This window comes from Stigmatopora argus, chromosome 9 (assembly GCF_051989625.1).
Source record: "Stigmatopora argus isolate UIUO_Sarg chromosome 9, RoL_Sarg_1.0, whole genome shotgun sequence".
Classification (NCBI taxonomy): Eukaryota; Metazoa; Chordata; class Actinopteri; order Syngnathiformes; family Syngnathidae; genus Stigmatopora; species Stigmatopora argus.
The window spans coordinates 3,631,155-3,656,040 of NC_135395.1; the positions used below are offsets into that span (position 1 = coordinate 3,631,155).

General features: G+C 39.3%; 1 protein-coding gene across 3 annotated transcripts in view; it reads right to left on the reverse strand.

Annotated features, from left to right (window-relative positions):
- LOC144082071 (protein phosphatase 3 catalytic subunit alpha-like) overlaps positions 1–24,659 on the reverse strand; it is a 36,970-nt gene extending 12,311 nt beyond the window's left edge. The window contains exons 1-7 of one of the 3 annotated variants that reach the window (XM_077608902.1): positions 24,288–24,659; positions 12,395–12,595; positions 9,548–9,672; positions 7,253–7,364; positions 4,523–4,668; positions 3,011–3,150; positions 1,178–1,255 (exon numbers count right to left, since the gene is read on the reverse strand). In XM_077608902.1, coding sequence (XP_077465028.1) covers positions 1,178–1,255; positions 3,011–3,150; positions 4,523–4,668; positions 7,253–7,364; positions 9,548–9,672; positions 12,395–12,595; positions 24,288–24,330 — 845 coding nt within the window. In that variant the 5' untranslated portion in view covers positions 24,331–24,659. Of the gene's footprint in view, positions 1–1,177; positions 1,256–3,010; positions 3,151–4,522; positions 4,669–7,252; positions 7,365–9,547; positions 9,673–12,394; positions 12,596–23,737; positions 24,016–24,287 lie in introns of those variants that run through there. The other 2 variants (XM_077608905.1, XM_077608904.1) reach the window with 2 other exon arrangements.
- Positions 24,660–24,886: the final 227 nt, after the last annotated feature.

Sequence of the window (24,886 nt, forward strand, 5' to 3'; positions counted from 1 at the left end):
GTCGATAGTCCACAAATGTTTTGACAGTAATAGTCAAAACAGCTGCATGTTTGTAAAATGCTTAAATGTAGTCGAGCCTGTTTTTTTTCTTCTCAGGTCCTCTACACGCTTAATAATGATTCGCAGGAGAAGTCAGTTGAGCATAAAATCACAAGCTTTTCAGTAGAAAATAATATAATTCCTACATGGACTTTTAATAACAAGTTGAAAACTTAATTTAAAAAGTTGATCCAGCAGAACTATGGAATTTTGAGTTCCGCTTAAAATAAAGAGCTTTTTCCTATATAAAATAAAGCATTTGTGACAACCCGGAGAAGAACAATGACTAAAAATTTATACAGTGGTACCTCGACATACGAGCAATTTGAGATACGAGTAAAATTTCGGGCAAATAGAGGTGGAAGCGGGGCAAATAGAGCCAACCCGGGAGAAGAAAAGTATCAAAATTTAAACCAAAATTAGAATTAAGTTTAGTGTAAAGCTATTTTTGAGTGTGTCTGCATCATTATCCTAGTTCTTTTAAATTTGTTTATGTTATGTTACGAGTGTGTTGCCGTGCAAAAAGTACCCCCCCCCTCCCCTCTCTGTCCATCTCTCTCCCCTCTGCGCAATCCGTCTAATTTTAGTACTATTAAACACATTTTAGTACTATGAAACCACTAGTTATTTGTTACTTTGTTAATAGATGGCAAATTACAACAAATAAAAATGTTCTTCCAATCCAATATCCTGTTTTGCGTGTTTTTTCAGAGGGTTGGAACAAATTAATTTGTTTTTAGTTCATTTCTATGAGAAACGTTATGAATAAATCAACATACGAGCTCAGTCCCTGAACGAATTAAGCTCATATCTCGAGGTACCACTGTATACATTTAAAATTGGAAATAAGTATGACAGAACAAATAACAGTCAACATAAATGTTTAGGTCTGAGTTTATGTAAGATTTTCATCTTAGCTCATAGCTTAGAGGCACGCTTATTGTTAGGTGTGTTTTGAAGACCTTTCAGTTGTGGAAATATATGCTATTATTTTGAAAAACTGTTTGAGCATTGTTATGGCATTTTCAAAATGACAGAAGCAAATATTCTTGGCAGAATTATATAATGAAATGAACTTATACTTCATACAGTGATACTATATTACAATTAAATTATAAAATGAAAGAATTCTTCTTACCCAGCATCCTGTGCTTCATGCGCTCTGATGATGGAAAGCAAGTTGTTGGTCTGTAAAAACTCACACACTGCTGGGTAACTGGAAAAGAAAAGAGGTGGAGTTAAAAGAAATGGAGTAAATCTTAATATTTAAAAGCATCTACTGAACTTGGGTTAGGTGAGTAGAGTACACAGCTAATTATTTTATCTGCACTTTAACTCAATTGTTTCCTTATAATTTAATATGAAATATGAACATTTTGTCTCAGGATGCAAAATAATTTCAAGTTACAAACTGCAAAACATAAAACATCCTCCAAGATGCAAAAAGATCCTGTTTCTTGTATTTTATTTTAAAATTGACATGATAGAGTTGTTCTACCCCCGGCTATCTCCCAACACTGGCATCCAATTGGCGCCTCCATGACGCTTTTGTGTGCCGTCAACATCACATTGATCATCACAGAGTTCTTTATTTTTCATCTTAGCCAGCAAGAAAGTTAAGTTATTTTAAATTGATCAACTTAATTTAGATGTGTGCCTCCTCTTCTCTCACCTACACTCTCGACAACAATTGAAAATGTTCATGCGTCTTTTTGTTATCCATTTTGATGGCTTAATAGAATTATCATTAATGAAATTATGCATCATTTTCTTATCTTTTTCCTCTTATTTGTGTGTTTCTCACATATTTCATACACACACAACGTTGGTCTACTTTTATTCATTTAGTTAGTAGTGTTGCGGAGCTTGGAATGGATTTGACATGTAAAATATGTCCCTACTTATGAAAATTTCAACTTTTGGAACCACTTCTAGGACCAATTATTTTCATAAACAGACAATAGATACTTTTGAATTCATTTTTACACAAAATGAGATTAACCACAATTAAGATGAGTAACTGTTGCCCCAACTCAACTTCTAGAAAATTACTGTCTTTTCTCATGTACAATATGTTGGATCAATAACATAAGACCCCCACGACGCATACACAGGGTGTCCTGTCTTTTCAAAATTTCTCACTGCTGACAGTTGTAGGCGCATCTTTTATCTTCTCACCCTCGCCAAGCTCTTCTCCCATGTTGCTCTCCCTCTTCTCTCACTATATCTTAATATCGCTCTGTATCTGGCAGGGGTAACCGGTCGTCATAGCAACAGAACCGTGCAGCTTCCCTGGGGATTGTGGGATAGCGTTTCATGCCGAAACAGAAATGCGTGCATGTGTTTGCGAACGTGCTGTGTTGATGTGTTTCATCTCAGAACCGTGTGTGTGTGTGTGTGTGTGTGTGTGTGTGTGCGTGTGTGTGTGTGCGTGTGTGTGTAAACAAGCCAGACTTCTGTGTCTCTAGGATTAATCCTAGTGATGGCTATTAGTTCTTAGATCATTGGAAGAATTGCTCTCTTCTCAAATGCCACTATGATGTCTTATAAAACTATGTTTAGTAAGTCTGATTTTTGTTATGTAGAATTCTGTTTGTCTGGTTTGTTTGTTTGTATGTTCGTGTTGAAGAATGGATAAAGGGATCTTATTTAACTTGCCAAATATTTTTGTATAGTATGAAACAGAAGAACTGATTAAAAATGGGTCTAAAGATGTCAAAGGTCAGAGAGGTTTGTTTTTTCTGTATGTTTGTGTACGAGACACCTCGACGTCGGTAGTAATTTGGTCTCAAGACAAATAAATGTAATCATATAGACATAGTTTTGTATTCTCGTGTAGATTATTAAAAATGCTAGACATTAAATAACCTCTAATTCCGCTTAAAAACAACACATTTAGCGGGCTTCCCAGGAGCATCGTTGAAATTTTGTGTATTTTGGACCTTGTGGAGGCAAGCGCCATTAATTTTACCTATAGAAATAGGAGCAACCCCTGACTGTGTTGTGTCCAAAGTACTCTTGGGTCTTTTCATTTCCAAAATCTTCAAGTGGGTCTGCCCACAACAAGTCACACATGGGCCCAAACGCCGGCGGCTCCTTGAATCGGTCCAACTGGGACACATAGAGAAAAAAAGTGTAAGTAACATACACACCAAGCCTATGCAGAATAACCCAATTTTCTTCCATAGAAACAAACACACCATCAGATGTCATGTAAATCACAGAAAAGAAAAGCAAACACATAGACACATAACACTACAGATCCTCTCCGTGGCAACCCCCTCCACACAGGAAGGGAGGATGTCACACTCGCAGATTCACCATGGTAACGCTGCCATTAGAGGAGGAAGTGTGTGTTCCCTCGATGTCTGCGCGTTCATGTGCGGGCTTCATTATGAGGAAATACTCTACGCGTAATTCTTTGGTTGCCATTGACGGCGATAGACATTCGATCTATTGTGACTCCAGCGTCTCTCAGTCAGTGGTATGCCGTCAAGGCCTTCAAGGCCTTCTCTGCTGGCCTAAGAAATATCTGAATCACAGACTAATGTTAATTATATTTTGTCCATGAATACTTATTAAATAATCCCACATTGTCTGTTAGCTTCCGTTCATTGCTTTTCCCCCTGGTTGCACTGCCTCCAGATGTGTGTTTTTATATTGAAGCATTTAACCAATCACATTTCAGCCATTATTTTTTGCCAGGGTCAGAAATCTGCCTCAAGGCTTCACAATCAGTTCTGCAGGTTCTGCTGCATTAATCAAGGGTCGATAAGACTGTTGCTTTAACCAATCAGAATTCGACTTGGTGACACCAAGGCCTTCTCGCAGGCGTAGGGATATGTCATCGCTTTCACCAACTATGATTGGCTAGTGATAGAGTGGACTAGCCAGAGCTACCAAACTGTATCTGGAGCGAGCTGCACAAGCAAATATATTGTTGTGTTGATTTAATACCGGTTTAGTCAACCCGCAATGGCTGAAGGAGAAGAAATGGATTCGTTTGCAGATTTACTGTCAAAGCCATTTTCAAGACGGACTTTCCAAGAAAAAAAGCTGGACATCATTAAGAAGGGTCGGACAACTCCAAAGGAAGCAAGCCTGCCACAACCGGGAACAAACATTTTCAGCACTAAATCGAATAAAAACGTATGCCAGAAATACGACAGGACCGGCTCGACTTTCAGCATTAGCTTCGATGGCCATAGAAAAGGAGGAAAGAAAGGAGGGTGGATATTGTGTACAGGTAAAAATGATTTTTTGAGTAAAATATGGCTATATTCCTAAATAATATTTCAATTGTATGAGGTTATTATTGATTATCTTTTATGTGTCACAGCTGTAGCTGCAGTAGAGGTCTTATAGCCATAAAATAGTTTTTGCCGAAGGCGTCATCAGAAAATGCACGGACCGCCACTGCTCTCAGTCAATACAGATTGTTCGGCTATCGACGTCAATGGAAGTGAAACATGATCATTGTTACCTTTCTGATGTCGTCCAGTGTGTGGATCTCTGGCGAAAGGCCCCCATGCACACACAGAAACTGCTGGTTCATGAGGGCTGCAAGGGGGAGGCAATCAAATGCCTCCATGCAGGAGTCGTAAACCTGCTCCGAATATTTGATCTTACCTGCGGGACATTTGAGGACACAAGTTGAGAGAAGCTCGAAATGACTTATTTTTTTAAATTATTACTTGCGCTTTGAACCACCAGTTTGTCGCGCTTGCTTTTTCTTATTGGATTCAAACAAAAGTACAAAGGATGTTGGATCAAAGCTAGGACTGAAGGCATTTGATGACTTTTTGTTAGTGTTCATTAATTAATGCTAGGATGAAAACAAATACAGCACATAGGATGAAGTGACTGTAATGTCAGTTTAACAGGAGAATAACACAGCATATAAAAGAATATAATCGTCGCTTCAAGTAATTGAGTATGCAAATGGTGTATTTCTTAGACTTCTGAAAATGGAGCAAGTAATGTTTAACCTTCTAGGATCTGGCGTCCACATGTGTGGAGATCACATTTTTGGTTGTCACAAGACTACAATGTTAAATTTTGGCGTCTACTTATTATGTGGACATCATTTTTCTCAAGAAACTACATCATGTAAAAAGATAATTCTTTATTTTTACACTCATCAGGTTTCAATTAGGCTAAAGATCAAAGAGAAATTAAAAATGCATGCCTTGCAAGAGTTTGGGTCTTAGGAGGTTAAATAGGAAAAAAAAGTAAATATAATGGGTGGAGCCATTTTGGGATGTCAGTTATACCCACAATCATACACAGTCGAGCACAGGTGCATGCATTAATGGGTATTAATGATGCAATCTGGAATACTCGGATGATTGGCTCGGCTAAAACAGTATTGCCACCACTTCTGATTGTTATGTTATTTTATTTATGTTTTTCTCCACTATTACCTTTCAGAAAAGTGGAAGTCAGTATTTTTTCCCAAGAGGTAATTTCCACTAGAATGCACATGATCATGGAGTTGTCATTTCCTTTAAGACTTTGCTTCAGATTTTATGGAGTAAAATCTGACCCAAATAGAGCAGGAAGCAGCACAGAGACCCTGTAAGGCAGATTGTTTTGTTCCCCCTTCTCTGATTTGGCTGCTATATCACTTGTGACATCCAACAGGATGCATCTTGAAAGTACATTTCACACATTACGGCCAACAGAAAAACAGTGTTATGGATTAAAATTGTCAAAAGGTGAAAACAAAAGATAAATGAGGGAAAAAATGGGAGGATGGACAATGGCTGATTGATGAAGAGAGAAGGGAAAGGGAAAATGACGGGCTGATATTTGTGGATAATATCAAGAGAAGGGTGCGGTTGAGGACAACAGACCTACGCACTCCGATTCTGTTGGAACAGTGAGTGTTTTTTTTTAAAGTTCGAAATGTGTGTCTGTCAGGAGTGTCATTGTCAATCTCTTCTGTGCTTGGTGTATAACAAGAGATCATTATTGCCAGATGTCAGTTTTTTCCTCTTTATCTTCTTCTTTCTTCCTCTTTTTCTCTCGGTTTCTCACACACACATACAGCAGATGGTAATAGAGGGCGACCACTATTTGGCAAGTGCGCCAGGGGAAATTAGCTTCCCCGTCCCCTGGCCAATCAAACTCCGAGGTGGAAGTCCCTGAGCCAATCATTGAGGGCCAATTTAAGGGCCGCTAATCACCTGGTCTCAAACAGGACTCGCAGGCAAAGATGAGGTTCCCGGACTATTCGGAAATGCAATAGAACACTTAGATCCAACCCATCTTTGTCATCATAGTTGTGAATACCTTTGGAAGGAATATAAATAACCCCTGCCTGGTGCCCATAGTTAGCTGGTATAAGCTCAAGCACCCCCTGCAAACCTTGTGAGGATAAGCGTTTGAGAAAATGAATTATTGTTTTAGTTTTAATTTAGTGATATATTCCTGTACATACTAGTGAAATTTTATAATTTAATGAAGTTTTTAAAATTGTATTTATTTATATTTTAAAGAATTATGATTCTCTTTTTTTCTTTTTCTTTCATGTATAAAAAAATGTTTTGCATTATTTTAATTTGAAAAAAGAAAGGAGAAACTGTAAATATTCTCTTTTTCAATATACTTTTTGTTTTGTTTTTATTTAATCAAACTAAACAGGAACACTGTAGATATTCTCTTTTATTATTAGTTTTTTTATTATGGGAGACAAATAGTAAATATTCTCTCATTTCTGTAGTCCCCCTTCTTTCATGGAGTACTAGTAAAATGTATTTAATTTTTATTTAAATGAAAACATGATGTCGATGCACATGATTGACTTTTGCGAGCCACGAAAAAAAAAAGATGTTTTGGGCCAAATCTGATCCCCAGGCCACGGATTGGACACTGGATTAGATGGAAGCAAGATGGAGAAAACTGGATTGTGCAAAACGCTTGAAGGAATGGTAGAAAGTACCAATAGAATCCAATGCAAAAGGCTTGACTTACTTTGCTGTTTTAATGAGCCTTCCATAACATTTTAACAAAGTAAAACAGTGAGGATAAAATATAGGATTTATAGAAGCGGGTAGATCATTTTTATCACTTCCTCCTCTACCAAACCCTTAAGTACTGTATTCCTCGAATGATAAAATTAAACACACAATTGGAGAAATGTTCGCCCTCTGCATAAACAATGACACAAAAGCTCAAGTGACATTTAAAAAGGAACAAATGCATTACTCACATTCTTGTTTGAAGGTGAAATATTCCGTCAGATGTCTACATTCATGATTTCCCCGTAGAAGAAATAGTGTCTTTGGGTAGAGGATTTTCAATGACCACAAGTACAACACGCACTAAATGGGAAGAGGGGATTAGAAGAAGCAAAAAATGGCACGTTATTTTCCCGTGTTCTTTCAAACTAGAGCCTCAATTTAGAAGTGTTGGACCTCAGTGTTCCTAGAGCAACAATGCTAACTGGAGTAAAGCAAGCAAAGTGAACTTAAAATGTCAATAAACTAATGTAAATGCAGAATGAAATTGTCTTTGCCGAGATCCTCAAAGTGATTGCTCTACATTAGCTCTACCTGCTCTTGGTTAGTGTACCAAAGGCAGACTAAATATTGCTCACCTCTCTTCCAACTGTCAATGACATAACACTCATCCCATCACGGCTCACTTCCGACACACAATGTGATCACAGAAATACCTTTATGCACTTGCCTCTATAGTACAGAAACAAATGCGTAATCCAATCATTTCCCTTTTTTTCCATCGCACAAATATCAATATACAGCATATGGGGATTTTAACCTTTATATAATGAACTAGTTTCATTCTTTCAATAATTCGCTATTACCCCTCTCGTTCAAAATAGATTGGCTGTCTAGTGCCGTCAATGGCAGCGCAAGAGTTAAATGAGTGCCTAGTGAAGGGTTAACTTATCTAGTCGCAAAACAGACTAGGAGAAAAAACACAAATTTGGTTTGCATTTTTAACCAGACAGCTTTGGTTCAAAATAATCAAAATACATTTTCCCAAAGCGTTACTAATATTGTTGCCCGATTAACAGGTTAATTTAGCAAATAATATCAGCTGCCAAAGAAAATTTACCTATAACTCACCTGTATGTGTTTGTTCGTATTTCAGTCAATTATTGGATGGGGAAAAAAGCTCGTGATTTTAGGCTTTAGGTTTTTATTTCTAGTATTTTTGCTGCCAGCCCTCTCAATCAATATGGATTGCGCGTTTAGCGCCACCAATTGCATGCAATTAGTTAAATATTCAGAAATATAAAAATCAACAGATAAAATCAACTTTAGACTATACTTAGATATCATTGGGTCACATAACCAGTGTATTTCTGTTTTTATTCTTTTTCATTGGATGAATCTAGTTTTTATCATCATTGTTCTCATATTATTTTTCAATTCAATACATTAAATAAAACTAATGAGTCCGAATTTTACAACAACAAAAATTATATATATACAGACGCTCCCCTACTTACGAACATTCAACTTACGAACAACGGTACATACGAACATGTCTGCAAATTGCGTTTAAGTCCAAAAATGTTCGCAAGTCCAATTTTGTATTTCGCCTTTTTCGGAGTAGTACTTCTTTCCGCCGCTAATACCGACGCCTGGCGCTGTGAGAGCTCAGCTCACCCAGCATCTACCTTCTTCTTCGTTGCAATGCGGAAGTGCGTGAATGTATCTCCAGTGTGCAAAGAACCTTTTTCATTTGTGTCATTAAATATCTCATGCATCCAATATTGAATATGGTTGGTAAAAAGCTAAAGGCTTCTATTGAGGGAGTTGCAAGGAAGAGGCAAGCCATTTCATTTGAAACGAGTGGCAATAATAACGAAGCTTGATGCGCGTGAGAGTGGTGAGCGTTGCACATCGTTCGACCGTCAGTACCATTTATAAACAGAAAGATCGAGCAGCAGGACCCAAATATTGAACGTTGCACAAAGTTTGCAAATCAATTGAATGATGCCATACAGTGCTACTGCATCATTTATGATGAAAAAAAGAAGAAAACTGTGCAATTGTCATTAGGTCGCTTCTTTTGGCCAGTTTCTAATACATAAATCTCTCTCTCTCTACAGTACTGTACATATTCTCTCCATTTTATTAAATGTTTTTTTTTCAGTACAAACCAATGCGTGTTACTTATACAAGCCTTAAACATACAAATGCACTTATATAAACCTTCAATATACTTATATCGGCCTTAAACATAAATTATAATACAAAATATAGCACTGAATCAACTTACAAACAAATTCAACTTATGAACAATCGCTCGGAACCAATTGCGTTCGTAAGTTGGGGAGCGTCTGTATATACATACATACATATGTATATATACATATATACATATATGTATATGTATATGTATACATGTATATGTATACATGTATATATATATAAATATATATATATATATATATATATATATATATATATATATATATATATATATATATATATATATATATATATATATATATATATATATGCATTATTACCTCAATGCTGAAATAGCCCCTGTCTACATAGTCCCCCAGGAAGAGGTAGCGCGTGTTGGCAGGGGAACCTCCCACTTCAAACAACTTCATCAGGTCGAAGAACTGGCCGTGAATGTCTCCACACACTGTGAGAATGATACATGAGCGAGTGTGAATTAACAACACAGTCATAGCAGTCACATTCATGATTTGAACTATGAAGTTACCTTGTTATTTCAACTTGTTAATTCGAATGCGCCAGTGTTTACATTCACAGAACACATGAAAGAACACATAATCCTACATTCTAAGACCTATTATTTTAAGTGACTATTGCAAAAGTGCCAAACGGTTGTGTGTGGCGTGTGAAAATTAATCATTTGTTTGGACTTCGTGATTCTCACTAAAGTCATGTTTCTTTTGTCCTCAACTAAAAATCGAGCACTACAAAAATGAGAATTTTTTTCTGTTTAAATTATTTACTCTTCTAAATGCTTTTAAATTGGCATTTTGTTAAAAAAAAAATAGGATATAGAGAATTTCGAGATCAAAAAGGTCTCAAAAAATGTGATCCACTATTTTTCACACCCACTCACAGTCTTTTGCCACACAAGGAGCAGTGAAAATGTGATTACATCCTTACCCAAACTTTGAGTGTTCCATGCTTAAAAGGGAATGAGGGTAGCCACTTTGATTAAAATGCAAGTTAAGTTATTTCTAATTCTCCAATAGTAGTATGGCCAGTCTACCTGAAGATCTCTGGAGCTGTGCCTATTCTCAACATTACCAACACCTGCTCTATACATGTGCTCGATACTCTAGTACCTCAAATGACCCTTCTTGTTTGAAGCTGTCACATTCTGATACGTAGACTTCAGAACCGTGTGATCTGTCAGCACACAAAATCCCATCCGCCTCTCTCGCCATCTGTCTGCTTTCACTTAGTCAAGTTCCCCTCTGCAGCCACTTCACTTCAGATCTTTTGCATCTGTCTGACTGCTAACAACATTCTGTCCCTCCATTTTTGTCTCTTTTTCGATTGGCCTGGGAATTGAGGATCATTCAAAATCAAGATGGCTAAGCTAAACCAGTGTTTTCATTCATGTAAACTAGCTTTTTCCCAATTTTAGATTAGAAGAAGCTCGCATTAATGCACTAAAGCCTCAATTTATTCACAAATGTACATAATGGATGTGAACTGTGTCTTTATCTCATTCTATTGCATTGAACATTTGTATGTATACTAAAGAAAGAAATAGTAGTACAACTAAGGATGAGTGTGCTCTTTGTTGAAGTCATTACGGGTAAGACAAGATGATCATTTGTCTGTTAAAGCTTGTATGCAGAAGAACAGCAAATATGGCTGGGCATTCCCAATATTTTTTCCTTCTGGTGAATCCATTCTTTTGTTAATTGGATGCATCCTTTGGACAAAGCTAGGAGATAAAAATCCGATTCATCTTCCACTTTTTTGCAGACTCTTTATACTGTGCCAAATCCTAATTGGAAATTACTCAGAACTCTATCTTAAGACCCGGTTTTGTTTGCAAAGCAATATTCTTAATGTGCCATTTGTTTCTTTACTTCATCAGCTATGTTGAATTCCCAGGTAGATAAAAATCGCCTTCTTATTAACATATACAAAGTAAGATGAAAACACGAATGAATTTACCTCAGCTCACCCTGAAAATTGTTACTTATCACTTTTGCCTGCCCAGACAAAAATCAGGATTATTATGATGTAGCGGAAGTTCGAGTAATAGATCAATATTTCTTTGCCGAAGGGAAAAAGTCAGGAAAAACCTCTGTGCTAAACACCTCTTATTCGACCAACTCTCAATCCACCTTATCTTCGGTTGCCCCCGGGGAGCTGTACCTGTGAAAGCCGAGTAACGTTCCTACACTGGAACAACCCACACAGATTCATCTCACCACTTAGATTTGCATAAATGCACACACCTGCACATCCGCTGTTGTTGATGTTCTGAGATGAGTCCGAGTATGGAGGCCGTCTCCTCTCTGAAATCTATTTTCCATTTTACTCTCCATCGATCTTAATCTATCCTCTGCTTCCAACTTTCATATTCTATTTGCTTCAAACCATTTGCCTGTCCAGGGTATGCACGCAGGCGTCGGAGGGGTATGACAAACCGATTGCATCTCTCAGCAAAGTGCGCGGGAACAATAGTTCATGGTGAAAGGGCAGTGAATACACATGGCAAATGATATCACCGAAAAGGCAGTGCCAGTGCGGGCAATATGGTTTAAATCAGGGGTCTCCAAAGTTTTTCCTGTCAGCGCCGCTTTCAGAAAATTTTAATGATACAAGGGCCAACTTGGAAACCTTCCACTTTCATTTAATAATCAGGATCGATATCAGGTAAAAAAAAAAGCAAAAAGAAAGAAAAGAAATAGCTTTTTAAATCCCAAGGACTCATTTGAATTTTGTCCTCTTTTCCAAGCCTGTTAATATCAAATATTTTTGTTTATATTACTGTTTATTATTATTTTAAATTATTTTTTTTAAAGTTTCTTTTAATGTACTTTAAAGAAAACATAAAAGTAGTGATAATTAGAAGAGAAAAAAATATATATATATATGTAGGTATATATATATATATTCTCTTTTTATAATTTTTAGAATGTTTAAAAAATGTGTTCCTGTTAAAATAAATTGTAATATATATATATATATGAATATATATAGTGTATATTAATAATCCTAATAAAAGGCTGTGCGTGTGTAAATATTCAGATTTCTCTAGTCCGCACCATTTACTTTTGCAAACCACAAAAGATAATGTGGAGGGCCACATTTGCGCCCCAGACCCTGAGTTTGAGACCCGCTATACATCCATATGCAAATACCTGTTACTGGCGCTTCAATGTCCAACATAGTCCGCTCCTGGCGCAGAATGGCAGCACCCTCATCGATGATGCGCAGGGCCACTGCCTCCTCCAGCCGGCCCTCCTTGGTGAGGTGAGCTTTGAGCAGGTCCACCCTCGGTCTACCCTCGGCGTCAAACACCTCCTTCATGGTTAGCCGGTGGGCCAGAGGGAAGGGGACCGCTGTGGGGATGAATAATAGGAATAAGTGCATGAGAGAACATTGACGAGCTGGTTTGCATAATGACCGGGGACCGGAACATGATGAATTGATGTTTTCGTTCTAAAAGTCGCCTTGAAACATTACTAGCCCCTTTGAGCTCTCTATTAGAACGTCGCATGCTCTGACCGCGTGAATTATGGAGGCTAGGGCGTGCGGTAATAAAGCAGGGGCTGCCACAGTTATCAGGGTTGCCTTCCTCTATTCCGCAGTAATGTTTCCCGCCTCTGTTCTGCAGTAATGTCTTTCTTACATAATGAAGTCCCCGGGGCCGCCGCTGGAGCGCAGAAGGGGGGTTGACTGACGACGGGGGGTGATACAGCGAGAGTGCACAGCTGCACGTGAGGAGTCTCACACACACACACAAACAAGGCACGTTGAGAACTGTGCAAACATACACGAAGGCGCACAAAGTCGGCGGTAAGAGACAAAAGGCAGAAGCGTGGGGGGCGCATGCATACATCACGTAAGGAGTCTTGGCATTTACATGCTTGATTGCTTATATGTGAGGGACACACGAAAACACATGAGATCATACGTCATAAAAGGTATTGTTACACAGAATCCTCTGAGCCTCTTTGAGCCCCACCACTGCTAACACAGATAATGGCCTAGATCACACTCTAAAAGTAGGTAGGCTAAAATCGTTGAATCCTCCCTTTGTTACGCTCTCATCTTGACCCTGTGAACGGGCGACAACGTCCGCTTGCACAGTTGTCACTTACAACATTTTAAAGTCAAACACTGTGCAATAGTGGTAAATATAACAACAACATCTGTATGTGTACTATATAGAATTTATACCACATTTTTGTCACAGTATGCTCGCTTCTGTTATGTGGGACATTGGAAAAAAATGAAAAGAAAAGTTCGATTCCAGGTCAGTCTTCAATGGGTGGAGTTTGCATGTTCTCCCCTGGCTTGCGTGGGTTTTCTCCTGGTACTTTGGTTTCCCCCCACATCGTTTGATAGTAGGCTAATGTAGATACATACAGCATGGATTGCCTTCATTAATAGACCTATATAAGGCTTTTAATTTTTTTGCGGCTTAAGACATTTGCTTTTTTTCCCGTCCAATATGGCTCTTTCAACATTTTAGGTTGCCGACCCGTGGACTATGGTATGGAATGGACTTAGAAATTCAGGCATTAGGTAGCACATAACTAGCTAATATCTCAATATTTATGACATTACATCACCTTAAAAGTGGAAAAAGAAAAAAGGAACATCATCGGGGACCCATACCACCCTGGTCACAATCTGTTCCAGCTGCTGCCCTCTGGCAGACGTTATAGGTCCCACAAAGTACGGACAAATAGGCTTAAGGACAGTTTTTTTCCCCACATCCATCAGAACTCTAAACTTGCGGTAACACAACACACAATCCCTTCTGTGTAATAAATTCGGAGTGAGGTAATATGAAAAGATGTTTGGGTAGTGATCTGCCTCCTAATGGCTGACTGAAGGTAAGTGAAAGAGAGTGAGAGGTAAGTGATCCGCTCGGGGGGGTGATGCGATGTATCCATAATGGCAGAATGCCAAATTATGAGTCCAAAACTATCACTTATTAGGTCTTTTGCCGAGAAAACACACCTTATGGAGAAGCACTACCAATTTCGTCATACGCAGTTTCTGGGTGTGATGACAATTAGGATTTTGTTATTGATGATGACGACAGGGCCTATGTCCAATTATTATTATTATTATTAAGTGAAAAACCCTTCAACACACAAGCCCGCCTTGACACATGCCAGGACACCAGCAGCTGCCAAACTGGAGTGTCTGCTTTCCATCCATTCACACCAAGTGCTGAAACCATCTTTGACTTTGAAAAAAAAAGAATTAATAATTTAAAAGTTTGTGCACAACCTGGCAGCGTAAAAGCTATTCATGAGTGTGAGCTGAAAAACAAGATAACAATAGTCAGTGTGTGACTCAAGTACGGTAATGTACTGTTCTGTGCTTGCCTGGACCGCGCTGTACTGTTCTAGAGCAAATGAGGGAACACATGCTGGTACTTATACATGATCACCACGTGTAGGTTTGAGGCAAAACTAAATCTTGGGTGTGTGTGCACACGTGCGTTTGTGTAAGTCGTAAATGTAGAGCCTACTGTGAAAAATAGGGCAGGTATGAATGCGTCAAGAGCAGAAGAAACACAGCTCTGGGAGAAGAGCTATACTTGGGAAAATTGCACTGGGCAGAGGAAGAATTTAGCATAACACCAGTTCAGATCTACCATAAATGTCGTTTTCACCGGACAGCTGACCTTTTGTTGGGACAAAATCCAAGCTCCTTTTCATTTCCGTTGAGAAAGATGTTTGAGCTTTAGGGTTCTTTTTAAAGGAGGCTGTAAAAATGAAATATTTTGTTTACAGTATTTTTAAGCGCTGTGTGAGGACAGTGTGTTTATGATATTTATGCATTTGGGATTTGATGCCCTTTATTGTTTTTTTTGGGGGGGGGGATGTTTTCTAAGTGATCCCAGGCCATTTCTCACTGTGTGGAGTTTGCATGTTCTCCCTGGGGTTCGTGGGTTTTCTCTGGGTACTCCAGTTTCCTCCCACATTCCAAAAACAGTTGTTCTCCAGTAGTTTTAGTATTTTACCCCAAAAATTGGAGGTTCAAAATCATTTCTACTGTTGCAATGACTTGTAAAAAAATGTCAAGTTGTTCCCAGTCTATAATGTTTTTCAACCAGCCTGGAGTCGTTTTCTGTTTTGATGTGCATACAATTGTGTGTAGAAATACCAGTTTGTCTGAGGTGCCCTTGAGCAAGGCAGTATATGCATACTTCAGACGTTAAATCAATATTTAATGCTAGACATGATCCCTATAGCACCTGACTGTCTTCAGGGTGTTGCAACAGATGGTGTTGGGGAAAGTTACAAACTCCGTGAAAGGCTGCAAATAAAATACGTGAGAGAAATATTCTCTAGTTATATCTATTTTTTTTAGCACATCCACTGAGTAGCCATCACTTTAGGGATACGTTCGGCATACTTGTGATCCTAATTGGGTCAATCAGTCCAGGAAATAGATATTTTTCAGAGGACAAAACCATCTAAACAGTATTTCTTAAAATATTGGTAGTTACTCATGACCATTATTTACTCTTTATTAACAGTGGACAGTCATAATATGAGCACATCACATTACGAATTTTTCACAATATGAGCATCGTCGCGAGAGAAAACGACTCATTATACGAGTGAAAACATACAACAACAAACTGAATTATACCATTAATGCAGGGCTCGGCAACCCAAAATGTTTAAAGAGCCACGTTAGACAAAAAAAAAACACAAATATCTCTGGAGATGCAAAAAAATTAAAAATATTTTTCTCTTTTCCCTTGGGATCCATGGCCTATAACACAGTCGCCGTTTTGTTTACAACAGCAAGCTGATTATCATCCCGCCCTGCTAATAGAAATGCATGTCGAGGCTATGACGCAAATCTTAGTTGACAGAAATGCTGAACTTTAATATTTTTTCTAGATACATATTTACAGCATTGAAAAATTTTAACAATGTTTTTTATGTCTTGTTTGTCCTCCTACAGAAACCATATTAAAACAAAAAATATATTTCTCTCCCCCATTTTCAAACATTTTTGAAAAAGCTCCAGGGAGCCACAAGAGCAGCGCTCAAGAGCCGCATGCGGCTCCAGAACCTATGGTTGCCGACCCCTGCAGTAGTGAAAAGAATTTTCAGTCTACTCACCCAGAACATATAACCTTTTAAGAAAACTTTTGATGAAGAAACTAAAAAAATTCAACTTCAAAATGGAGGCAATCATCTCTAAATCTTGCACAATGACAGATTAGATCACTTGGAGATACCTCCTACTGTTTATATCCTTTGGCCCACTCCGCACAGCTGAACTACCAAGTGTGGAATTTATTAAGCGACAAAGCTGCCAGCTCAGCCAAAAATCTCAAGAGCACAAACCAGCGAGAGCGAGCTCATGACATGGCTTTCAACCAAAGCCCCTAAATTTGTTTGGGCTGGTCAAATACACTAAGTGGTGCAGAATTTGATCAGAAACCACCCTTCCATTATTTCTAATGGCGAAAATCAATTAAAGGGATATTTCATTAGTTTTAGCATCAGGGGACGGGGCTGCTGCAGGAGGAAGTTGTGGCAATCGTCTGGCCTAATTTGTCTGTTCAACAAAAGAGAAAATGGGTATGAAAGCAAGTAGACTTGTCACTTAGTTGGAATTTTTGGAGCCAAGGCTTATTAAATGACATATACAGTAGACAATTGAGGATCCTTTATTTCCGGCAAAAATTGCCTCTTGTTTTCATCCAGGGAGAATAAAATGTGGGGTAGTGCAGGAAGTAAGACATTAGATGAAGGGTGTCAGACTCGGGTTGGTTCGCGGGCCGCGTTAACGTCAACTCGATTTCATGTGGGCCGGACCATCTTAGATATAAATTTATATATTTTTTTATTTATAAATGGATTAAAAGAACTGGATTAATAGCCCTGAATATTCAGTTTTTTAATAGATCTAAAACAATGTTTATTTTAGCTTTTTTTAAATATATTTTTAGATTTTACAAAATGATTTTTGAACTAAAAACAACGAAAAAATGGATTAAAAAATTACAATTATTGATTTAAAAGGGGGAAATCAGGAAATTTAATATACATCTATACTCTTCATTTTAATTTGATCCTAAAACAGAAAGTCAGCACTCATGATTTACTTTCCCAGGCCACACAAAATGATGCGGCGGGCCAGATTTGGCCCCCGGACCGCCACTTTGACACATTTGCATTAGATGAAGGTCGCCTTCATTTCACATGATCACACACACACACCTTCCAAGATCCTTCAATCTGTTGCTCAACATGAATAAATAAGGCAGGAAGAAGTGGGGGATGAAAGAATGAGACCAAACCATTAGGAAGAATGGGAGTGCAAAAAAATGGGGTGCATGTGAATCTAGAAAGGTGCTTTGAGGTTCTTAAGAATAGTGTATAAGTGTGCGTGTGAGTTTATCAACTGTCTTTGACCCAGATTAGCTAACAGGACCATGGGTGTTTGAAGGTGGTGATGGTGTTAAGGAAACAAGCAAAGATACGTTTGAAGTCACACACTTGAAGACCCATCTGTGTACACACACGCACGCACACAAACAGAAACAACAGCTCATCCCCTAACAGCTTGCCCTCATTAGACAACTCTCTCTCTCTCTTTCTCTCCCTCTCTCCCCCTTAATTCTCTATAAATAGACAGTACCCTACCACCCTACCCACTAGGGCAGACACAGACCTGTCAAGGTGGGACCCCTAACTCATGAGACAACACGCAACTTTTAACACACTTATCCTAAATGCAGCTCTCGCAAGGCCTTGGGCCAACCATGAGGGAATGGGACAGCATGTTGCACTAAAAGGAAATATGCCCAGAGTGCCCCTGGCCATGCCAGAAGTGCTTTGTTTGTGCATGCATGAATACTTGCATTCATGTGTGCAACTGTGCACATTAGATACAATATAATGAACTGATATATTCACACACATTATGTACTGCAAGGTTAATTGAACAAACAATTCTTGATCATCTATTGCACATGTGTCAAAGTGGCGGCCCAGGGTCCAAATCTGGCCCGCCGCATCATTTTGTGTGGCCCGGGAAAGTAAATCATGAGTGCTAACTTTCTGTTTTAGGATCAAATTAAAATGAAGAGTATAGATGTATAATACATTTCCTGATTTTCCCCCTTTTAAATCAGTAATTGTAATTTTTTAATCCATTTTTTCTGTTTTTAGTTCAAAAATCATTTTGTAAAATCTAAAAATATATTTTAAAAAAAGCTAAAATAAACATTGTTTTAGATCTATAAAAAACGGAATATTCAGGGCTTTTAATCCAGTTATTTTAATCCATTTATTAAAAAATATATCAAAATATTATATCTAAAATGGTCCGGCCCACGTGAAATCAAGTTGACGTTAAAGCGGCCCGCAAACCAACCCAAGTCTGACACCCTTGATCTATTGTATCTGTGTGGAGATAGATTTTCTATGTGTAGTTTGGTACAGAAGGAAAAAAATCTCAGATGATATGTTTTTATTTCCACCAAGATTTAGGCCAAACAAATCTCACACTGAACCTTTTCTGAAGATTGTAGAGGAAGGAATTTTAGCAGGGAAACCCATACTTTACTATCTCCACCACAGCTGTGAGATCCCAGGACATTCCCAGGCCAGATTAGAGGCATATTCCTGCCAGTGCATTCTGGGTCGTCCCTGGCGCCTAACGCCTCGACTACTTCTCTACAATGACACTTCTGGCTTTACGCCAAATCTGCTGTCAATCTCCCGTTTCATTTTTCCCCTCACATGAACAAGATCCCAAAATACTTCAACTCCTCCACTTCAAGTAGAAACTCTTGACCTGGAGAAGACATCCCACTTCTGCCATCTTCTCTGTAAATTCAATTAAGAAAGTCACATTCTTTGCGAGTCGCCGTTGGACTACACTCCTGAAGAGGGGCTCTAAAGCTACGTCCACTCAGCAGTTCAAATTCATATATTTATTTGTATTCGTATATATATGTATGTATACGTATATATATATATATATATATATATATATATATATATATATCAGCAACGTGCTTATTTATTTATTCATATATTTACTTATATATTTATTTATTTATTAACTTACTTATTACCTATCTATTTATATCTAAAATGCCTTTTCTGTATCTGCATTCTCACCCTCTTGCTACTGTGACAAGGAAATTTCCCGAATACGGGATGAATAAAGTTATCCAATCCAATCCAATCCAAATTCAATTTTTATGTCCATATGTGACACAAATCCGATTTTTTTTCATGCAAAGAGAACATTCCAATTCCCATCTGGACTCATTTCAATCGGGATATAAATCGGCTATCTATACAATGCTTCTGCAATATGTAAGTAAGTAAGCATATGCACCTGCCGCATACATCAACAACAGGCAAAGACTGTCACAGTTTTTCGCTAAAACCATCAGATTTGAATTAAATTATAGATTAATGCATGGAAAATACTTCCTGTTACCACATTTGACGCTATCAGGTTAGGGAAAGACCTTTGTTAGCATGAAATCCTCAAAAGTTCCACAGCATGATGACGTAGAACAGGGGTGGGCAAACCAGTCCTCGAGGGCTGCTGTGTGAAGGGTTTTGTTCCAACCGATCCTGTACAGACACTTTGACCAATAAAATTTCTGCAGAAATAGAAAGCACCTGACTGCAATCCCCTGATTGCACTTGTAGGACACCAGATTGGTGAAAAGGTGGCCTCTTTATGGGTTGGAATGAAAACCCACACCCACTACGTCCCTGTGTGGAATAGTTTGCCCACCCCTGACGTACAATTTCTAAAAGGACCATATAGACTTCCATGAACATGTGACACGTGACGACATGGTACATTTTGTATGCCCATCATGGTAAAAGTCACATTCGTTCCTGCTAACAAAAAATCTGATTTGACCATCACGCCACTCTGTGTATACTATATAAGTTTTGAAGTTGTTTACGCAGGTTACGTGCTTGTTTCCAATATGTAAGGTACAAAGTGAAACTCACAGCCGTGCCACTCAGGTTTGCTGACCCAGTTCCTCATTTCAGTCAGGCAATATAGTCACATCACCACGGCACTCTTGTACAGCAAAATGAAATGTGGCCATGACTCACACTGCCGACCACAGTTGTGCTTACAAACCAAAACGTGCACTGTAGCAAAAGGTCTCTTGGAGGGCATTACAGTGAAACATAGCTTTGCCACAGACAATAAATGACCTAATGGAGACATAAAACATTTCCATTTGTTTTCTTCACCTATCTTCACGGCTTCTTATCTGTCTTATAGGCACTGCATCAAGCAAGCCCGGCATGATTATTTATTTTAATGTGATGCTATAAAGGAGCTTGTTTGTATTGGGTATTCTGTTTACACTGATAAGAAATGGATACAATACCGATGGTCACTACATTTATCAAGTGGACATAAAATGACACAATTGAGTGATAAAGACGGCTCAGGTTTCGTTTCACCTATTAGAAATGTCCATAGTTTATGACAGCAACATAAATCTTTGCCGGATCCTTTAAAGACATATTGCACTTATTTTTATATAATCATCATGTCTCATCACCCACTCAGAGTTCCGCACTACTTGCATCCAAACGCAATGTAAGGACAGTATTAACTCATATTTTCAGCCAATGTTTACTTTTCTGAAGGATTAACGAACCACTATAGGTGTAACGATTAAGCGTGGATCTAAATTATGTTTAGATTCAAACACATGTCAAATTCAAGTCAGCACCAACTTGCAACGATTGAAAGTGTCTCTGATTAACACCAAATGAAGTATAACTGGTCAAGAAAGATTTTCCTGCCCCTTTAGACTGAAGGTTTGGCCTGACACCAAATAGCTTTCGAACTGTTTATTATTTCCTCCATCTTGACTCATGCCCCACTTGCAGATGAAAATAATGATGCTGGAGTTCAAACTTTATAATGATTATATTTTAGGAAGGACTGAATATTGTTTTCAAAACGAATACTAATAGCTGATAATTTCCTGCTTCTCCAGACTATTATTATAAATTAGCATGAAATATTTACTAATATAGTATTAATATAGTATAGTACTGTAACTCTTATCCAAAATCAACATTAAAACAACATTAATTTCTATTGTTCCCTCAATTTCCCTCCAATTTTAATGCACCACACTACTTGGGGATGCATGTTTTTAAGGGTGGGCATCAGTAAATGGGATGGTCCCCCAGTGCAAAGCTGTACTGTGATCCCCATCCGCGCCCTCAATAGATGTTCCATTCATTCAAACTGGAAGTGGATGCTCATGTTTGAATGCCAATGTTTATTTGCATCTCCCATTGAAAATTAATTCAATGTCTAGTGCCATCATTGCCATCCATTGAGTTAACACAGACACTATACTAGTGAAAAAATACTTGTTGGCAACCTGTTGCTATTTTAATGAACAGTGACATCTTTTTAGAATGATATATTGATTTTTGGCGGGAGCATATTGCTAACCTTTTTAAATACAAAGTATCACGTTATATTGCTTTCTACACATGTGTCAAAGTGGCGGCCCGGGGGCCAAATCTGGCCCGGCGCATCATTTTGTGTGGCCCGGGAAAGTAAATCATGAGTGCCGACTTTCTGTTTTAGGATCAAATTAAAATGAAGAGTATAGATGTATATTAAATTTCCTGATTTTCTCCCTTTTAAATCAATAATTGTAAATTTTTTAATCATTTTTTTTCTGTGTTTTTAGTTTAAAAATCATTTTGTAAAATCTAAAAATATATGAAAATAGCTAAAATAAACATTGTCTATAAACATTCTCTATAAAAAACTGAATATTCAGGGGGTTTAATCCAGTTCTTTTAATCCATTTATTTAAAAAAAATCTAAATATTATATCTAAAATGGTCCGGCCCACATGAAATCGAGTTGACGTTAACGCGGCCCGCGAACCAACCCGAGTCTGACACCCCTGGGTTACTATATTGTCACAACGGAAGTAGATGATGACGTTGATTTATGATTAAACATTCAGGTAGATGAAATCAAACAAAAAGGATTGATCACTTTGTTGATGTTTTCTACATTCCTCCGACTCACAAAAATCAAAACAAAGGAGTACATGCCGAGAAATATTATTTTTAATCTGCTCTAGTTTTTTATGTTATTAGTTGAATCGGCATGATGATACATTGTAATTATATTTTTAAGAGACTAATTTATAGGGGGTGGTAGTTCAAACATTTAAGGTGTATGACCATGATTATTGGATTCTACAAAGCCATGTCTTTGCACTGACTATTTCTGGAAAACATATAACGATAGTTGTGTGTTACAAGAGAATCAAATTAATACATGCACAATTCCGAAGTGATGAAGAGGAGGCGGTTCGTAAGTGACGTGCCCCTCCATCCCCCCCTCAACTGCGCCCCTGCCAAAACCTCTCTTTCTCTGAAACACCCACTCATCTCACCAACCAGGGGAAACCTATTTCTATCGTTCAATATAATCACCTATTCCAGGAAATCCAGACATCCCAACACCGGCCGTGCACCAGTGCAAGTACAAAAACCTATAGGACACCGCCTATGATATGCATATAGTGCAAAAGGTCTACGTGCAAAAAAAAACTGCAAGCCCCCTCCCGTCCCTTCCCCCTCCCCACCCACGCCACACGCACGGAATACCGGGGCATGCCCCGGCGACGCGTCCAGCTGTCAGCTCCGCTTCTTCCGGCAGAGAGAGCTCGGAACTTTATTTACGCGAGAGTCGACCAAGCATCGTCGCGTGTGATCTTGCGTGTGCGTGAAACATGTCACCCTCGTAGTAATGGCTTCACAGGCACGACAATCAGTGCCCCGCAAAGCCCCCTTTTTTCCCTATAACCCGACCACGCGTAAAGAACCAACACCCCCTCATCATCAACACATGATATAGTGAGTCCATAATCCAACGATGCAATGACAACACGGCACGAATCACCGTCGTCATCGCGGATCTGCAGCCCTGCACATCCCCTCACTCCATTTTGTCTCTCATTTGACCGTCAGGGAAACATGAAGGGAAGCCAAGGAGGAGGTTTGGAGGAACGGCAACAAACGCAACCTCTCTCGACCACGCAGGCCTTGAGGAAAAGACGACCGTGGGGGGATTTAAAGGGCCACGATGGGGGATGTCGACAGCAAAAAAAAAATACGCAAGCATGCTACACACTCGAAAAGTTTCCCCCCAACCCTGACGTTTAAAAGCAATCGATCACCTGACCGGCTCTAAAAATAAAACTAGACCACCAATGTAGGCCAGCGTTTGGAAGGAGCAGACACGCGCACACGCATAAACATGACATGCACATTAAAAATTCAGCATATGATAGGCAGAAACGTTGTAAAATGCCCCCTCGTAGCAGCATCCTTTTCCTCCCCCTCTCTCACCGCAACATCATTCCCGTGACCACGTTCACGCCACGCAGCAGCAACAACAAAAAAAAAACAACAAAACAAAAAAAGAAAGCACCATTTCTTTACCTTTATGTCTGCCTTTCGCTGTCATCCTCACACTGTTCGCCGTTTCATTGGAACAAGATGCTCATCTCTCCCACTCGCTGGCTTGTGCCTCCCTCTACCACTCCGTGGGTGACTCTGGAGGGTATTATTCAGTAGCAGCCAACCACCGCTAGGGGTAGCCCGCGAGCACGGAGGAAGCCCGTGTATTACAATAGCGCCACTCACCCCTCCTCCTCATCCTCCTCCTTCTTCCGAAAATCGGGTATTGCCTTGCTGAGGAGTGAATTCTAATAAAGAGGGGAAGACCCTGATTGTGTCGTATAGCGACGGATACCACCCTCTCCAGCCCTCACCCACCCACCTACAGCTTCTCCTCTCCCGCCCCTCCCCGAAAATCTTGAGAGGCAGGCACATGCACGGTGACTTTATTGAGTGATAAGTGCTACAGTAACAAAGGGGGACGAACACGAGACAGCGTGCTACATGGGGGAGAAAAGGGGGAGGATCACAGCAGAGTCATGTGTGCATATAATGTACAGTCGCTGGGCGTGCATCATTCGCCAATGCCTACATTTGATGAGCCGATCCGCGGGGCTTGCGTTGCAGTCGGACATCCTTGGGGGTGGGTGGGTGTCAGGGGGTGTTTTGGGGCGGTTGTCGGGTCTTCTGTCAAACACGGTGGCGTTGGCGGGTCCTCGTGATTGCAGGCATCACTCGGTGGCGTCGCCGTCTTGTCACGGGCGGGGATGACCAGCTGTGGTCGTTGAGATCGGGGGGCTGGGGAGGCAGAGGTTTCCCCCCTGTTGAGGCGGCATGTTTGAATCCTGGATTTGATTTGGTGGAGATTCCTGGGAGTTGCGGGAAAAGGGGTGGGAAAGGGTTTTGAGCTCGAGCTCCCCAAGACAACCGTTGCAAAGTGAAGATGAGATGCGCAGCTGGATGGCAACACCCCGGAATGGCGAGAGAAAGATGAACTCCCACGCATATTCACGCGGGCAGATATGAACGCATCCGGACTTTTACTGCCATCCTCTGGAGGTTTACACTGTTAAAGTCCTGCAGGGTTGTTTTTTTTACCACAACACAGCTGCTTCCCATTTTGCGTTTCAACATTGTTATCTCCCAGTGTCTTAAGAAATGCGCCATTGTGTGTCTAATCTAAAAGAAAAT